At 39.8% G+C, this 4,526-nt stretch overlaps 1 protein-coding gene across 1 annotated transcript; it reads left to right on the forward strand.

Annotated features, from left to right (window-relative positions):
* The first annotated feature begins 2,696 nt into the window (after positions 1 to 2,696).
* On the forward strand, positions 2,697 to 4,083 carry LOC311280444 (uncharacterized protein). Its single transcript, XM_084392608.1, has 8 exons — positions 2,697 to 2,744; positions 2,814 to 2,864; positions 2,946 to 2,990; positions 3,075 to 3,139; positions 3,220 to 3,328; positions 3,420 to 3,458; positions 3,573 to 3,626; positions 3,762 to 4,083. The coding sequence occupies exons 1-8, from the start codon at positions 2,703 to 2,705 to the stop codon at positions 4,050 to 4,052; spliced, it is 696 nt and encodes a 231-aa protein (XP_084248734.1). The 5' UTR covers positions 2,697 to 2,702; the 3' UTR covers positions 4,053 to 4,083.
* The last annotated feature ends 443 nt before the right edge of the window (positions 4,084 to 4,526 follow it).

Below are 4,526 nucleotides of genomic sequence, written 5' to 3' on the forward strand. Positions count from 1 at the left end.
CCGGTGCGTGTTGGACTCCGGCAGGGCTGCCCTTTGTCGCCGGTTCTGTTCATAATTTTTATGGACAGAATTTCTAGGCGCAGCCAGGGGCCGGAGGGGGTCGGGTTTGGGGACCACACGATTTCATCTCTGCTCTTTGCGGATGATGTTGTCGTGTTGGCCTCATCAGACCAGGACCTCCAGCATGCACTGGGACGGTTTGCAGCCGAGTGTGAAGCGGCTGGGATGAAAATCAGCACGTCCAAGTCCGAGGCCATGGTTCTCAGTCGGAAAAGGGTGGTTTGCCCGCTTCAGGTTGGTGGAGAGCTCCTGCCTCAAGTGGAGGAGTTCAAGTATCTTGGGGTCTTGTTCACGAGTGAGGGAAGGATGGAACGGGAGATTGACAGGCGGATCGGTGCAGCTTCTGCAGTAATGCGGTCCCTGTACCGGTCTGTCGTGGTGAAGAAGGAGCTGAGCCGCAAGGCGAAGCTCTCGATTTACCAGTCAATCTACGTTCCTACTCTCACCTATGGTCATGAGCTGTGGGTCATGACCGAAAGGACAAGATCCCGGATACAAGCGGCCGAAATGAGCTTTCTCCGCAGGGTGGCTGGACGATCCCTTAGAGAAAGGGTGAGAAGCTCGGTCATTTGGGAGGAGCTCAGAGTAGAGCCGCTGCTCCTCCACATCGAGAGGGGTCAGTTGAGGTGGCTCGGGCATCTTTTCCGGATGCCTCCTGGACGCCTTCCCGGGAAGGTGTTCCGGGCATGTCCCACCGGGAGGAGACCCCGGGGAAGACCTAGGACACGCTGGAGAGACTATGTCTCCCGGCTGGCCTGGGAACGCCTCAGTGTCCCCCCGGAAGAGCTGGAGGAAGTGTCTAGGGAGAGGGAAGTCTGGGCATCCCTGCTTAGACTGCTGCCCCCGCGACCCGGCCCCGGATAAGCGGTAGAAGATGGATGGATGGATGGATGGATGGATGTTTAACTGTGGGATTTTTAATGTTGAAACCTTTTTTGTTGTTGTTAATAGCTAAACTACATACTGGACATTGAGAGACCAGGAGAGGAACTGATTGTTCGAACAATGAATGCTGTCCTAAACCGTGCTGACTTTTGGACACTGGGCTTTAACAGAGACATGGAGTCAACTGTAAGATTACAGCTGTTTTATATTGCTTTATATATTTGTTGTAACATGGATTTATAATTTTGTATTTTTATATACTTTTTTTTTCAGATTGGAAATAGTTGTTTTCAGTTGCTTGAAAGCATTGCACGCTCAAAGGTATTTCAATTATATATTTAGTTACTTAGAAATACCTTCAAGTTGTACAATATTCATTTTATACAATATTACAATAGTTGAGTTGACAGTACATATTTTGAATGGTATCTTCTACACACAATACCCTGCAGGGCAAGAACATTTATGTAGCCAGTCTTTATGTTGTACCAACATGGCTGCCACCAAACAACTGTGATCCATTTGTGAGTCTACCTGTAAGTACATGTTGTTCTAATCCCTATTATGCATGCTGTTATGATGTGTTCACTAAAACTTTCTTATTCATGTCAGGATGATGCTTACTTGAAAGATGCCCTTGTGATTCCGATTTGGACACCAGGACACTACCAGCTGTGTGTACGTATTCACACTGCATTTAGTGAATATAAAAAATAAATATATGCATGCCAGTAGTGCTTTGATTTCAGTGCATGTATAACTGCAGAAAGTACCAAATAGATGTAAAGGTAAACATAAAAAAGAAAAAACATATTTTGTAGAATATGAAAATACCAAAAAAAGTCATTTGTGCTGTTAATAATGTTAAGAAAAAGTACTTTGTGTTGTTAATAATGTTAAGAAAAAGTCATTTGTGTTGTTAATAATGTTAGAAAAAGTAATTTGTGCTGTTAATAATGTTAAGAAAAAGTAATTTGTGCTGTTGTTAATGTTAAGAAAAAAACTATACTGTTCTTTTCTTTAGGTTTTGAAGCCAGCCCAGAGATTAATTCTCTTTTTAGACTCTAAATGTTCTGAGACACCACTCGGATTTGGTAACCAGAGATACAAAGCTCTGTTGAGGTCTTTGAAAAAATGTACTTAAAATGCGCGGTTGCGCTTTTGTTCAGAGAAGGTCACGTTCATTTGACCCGTCTACACTGCAAGATCATCTTATTTCAGGGATTGTTCAGTTGGAGCTGTTTTTTCGACTGTATGAAGGTTTGTACTTGTTCTAATGTGCTTCAGCTTTCTCAGACCTTTTTTGCATTAGTGATGATTTCAGATTTAAACACCTTTGTTTCATTGTGACAGCTTATGGTCTGAGAAACCTGTGTTATTTAACAATGCTTGCATGTTCAGTTGTTCACTAATAGTCACAGTTCTGTGACTTATTTCATGAAGTTCATAGTATTGTATGTATTTTTCAGATGTTATTTTCCTATATTATGCATGATGGTTTGTTCTCATTGTGTTCTTGAACGGGTTTCTCAGAGGTTACTGAGAGTACTAGGGGATCCCTATCTGATTCAAGCTCGTTTTGTAATCAATATCATGCTAATAATATCTATATAGTTGCAGGCCAACCCCTGGCTCTTTCACTGATCCCAGTTTGAGAAACTGTTCTACAGATTTAAATGCGAAAAGTTATTAAGAAAAAACTGCTAATGTTAAAATGAACACAATCTGTAATCGACAGGGATATTGCGAACCGGTTAATGCCTGGAAAATGGGCTGAAAAGACAGGCCTTGATTTAGAGGTAAATTTGATCAAGTCTCTCTGTTACTTATTGAAATTTTAGTCACTAATGTATTTTTCTATATTAAAGGGGTTTCCAGGGCAACCATATGGTAATGACTGCGGTGTCTTCATGTTAATGGTAAGATTGATTTTTGTTTGTTAGTCATCTGGCTGTTTTTAATTCTCTTTTGCCTCATCATGTTTTTTCCCCCCTGTATAGTCTGCATTTTACCTGGTGATGGATTCCTCATTTGACTACACAATTGTGAGTACTTGTTTACAATAATGTTGAGTCAGTGTGATTTTAAAATGCAAAGTGGTAATAATTACCCCATAATGTTTTGTGCAGCTGGACATGCCAGAACTGCGGAAATGGTGGTGTGTGATGTTGATGGAGAACTATGGTCTGGATAGGTACAGTATTTCTTTCTTTCTTTTTTTGGATATAAACAAATAAATCACGGAAAAATGTGTAATATTGTCATGCTTTACAGCCATGGAAAGGTTTTTGCACACTTTACTGAGGAGTCTAAAACCTTCCTAAGGGGTGATCAACAGCCAGTTTTTAGACTAAAGAAAAGGAAGTTTGAGGAGACCTCTCAGGTGAAAGCTTATACTAGGGAATATAACACTTAAAATGTCATATTACTTTGTGGATGTTTGATTTGCTTATGCTGTGGTGTTTGACTAACAGGCAGAGCCACAACATCAGGTTCAAGAATTATCATCACAGGTATGTACTGTGTAGTTGGTACTAAAAAAAGCTAATTATCTTTAAATAAAAAGTTATAAAGTTAACACCGACTTAAATGAAATATTAATTTCTTTGTATTTTATATATTTTTAGGCAGATGTACTGCATCCTGTGTTGGAGGATACACCACTAGAATCATCACAAGAGGTACACTGTTTTGTTACATGACTAGCAACAAAGTCATAATAATTGAAAATAGTTGTTGTTTTGCTTTGGTTTTTGTTGTCAATGTGTTTGGTTTATCACAGTTGTATCTCCCTTGATCTCTGTGTTTTTTCACAGAGTCGATTGATGCCAGATTTGAAGATAGCCAGCAAGTGGTGTTTGGATCAGTCAAGTGTGCTGCTTGGTTCTGTTCAGGTGCCCAAAGTACTGTGTATGGAGGAACAAGACGTTGCGGAAGCAATTGAGAGATTAGAGAAGGCTGAGTTTCCAGAGGACAGAATAGATGCTCTGGAACCCTTTTGCTTCATCTTTACCGAAATTAATGACATGGAAATGTTTCTTGAACATGTAGTTGATGTTATGAAATTAAAGGTAAATTGTCGAACTGCAATAGAGGAAAGCGCATAATGTGCCAGTGTGTTTTTGTTTTTTATATATGGAAGGGGTAAAAAGTGGTTTCTTTTTATTGTACTAATTGTATATTGTGTATTTGTATGTTGTATGTCTATTTTGCACATTGGTTAAATGCAAATTGACATTTACAATAAAAATAAATGAATTACATATTTTAATGGTAATGGTATAGCACGTAAGTCATACCTGTCAACCCTCCCATTTTTCCCGGGATTCTTGCTATCCCGCTATCATCCCGTTTAAATATTTCCCGTATTTTTAATCTTTCCATAAAAACAAAATAAAAAAATCCATAGACAGATAAAAAAAATCGCGCAAAGAAGAACAGCAGCATCCCGAGGATGGATGAACATGAGAGATGGCATTGGAGACTATGCATGTAATGTATTATGTAGAGCTGGTAAGTCCCGCCCCTTCCGCTAACCCCACTGGACCTCTAGGTTGAAAAATCGTCAATGCAAGTTAATG

The sequence above is a fragment of the Rutilus rutilus genome, assembly GCF_951802725.1.
Source record: "Rutilus rutilus genome assembly, chromosome: 21".
Taxonomy (NCBI): domain Eukaryota; kingdom Metazoa; phylum Chordata; class Actinopteri; order Cypriniformes; family Leuciscidae; genus Rutilus; species Rutilus rutilus.

Excerpts from the sequence above, each read along its gene's own strand:
- LOC311280444 (XM_084392608.1), top strand. The coding sequence starts at position 2,703 with ATGCCTGGAAAATGGGCTGAAAAGACAGGCCTTGATTTAGAG. Across the intron at positions 2,745-2,813 it reads AGACAGGCCTTGATTTAGAG|GGGTTTCCAGGGCAACCATA; the intron begins GTAAATTTGATC and ends TCTATATTAAAG. Across the intron at positions 3,329-3,419 it reads AGTTTGAGGAGACCTCTCAG|GCAGAGCCACAACATCAGGT; the intron begins GTGAAAGCTTAT and ends TTTGACTAACAG.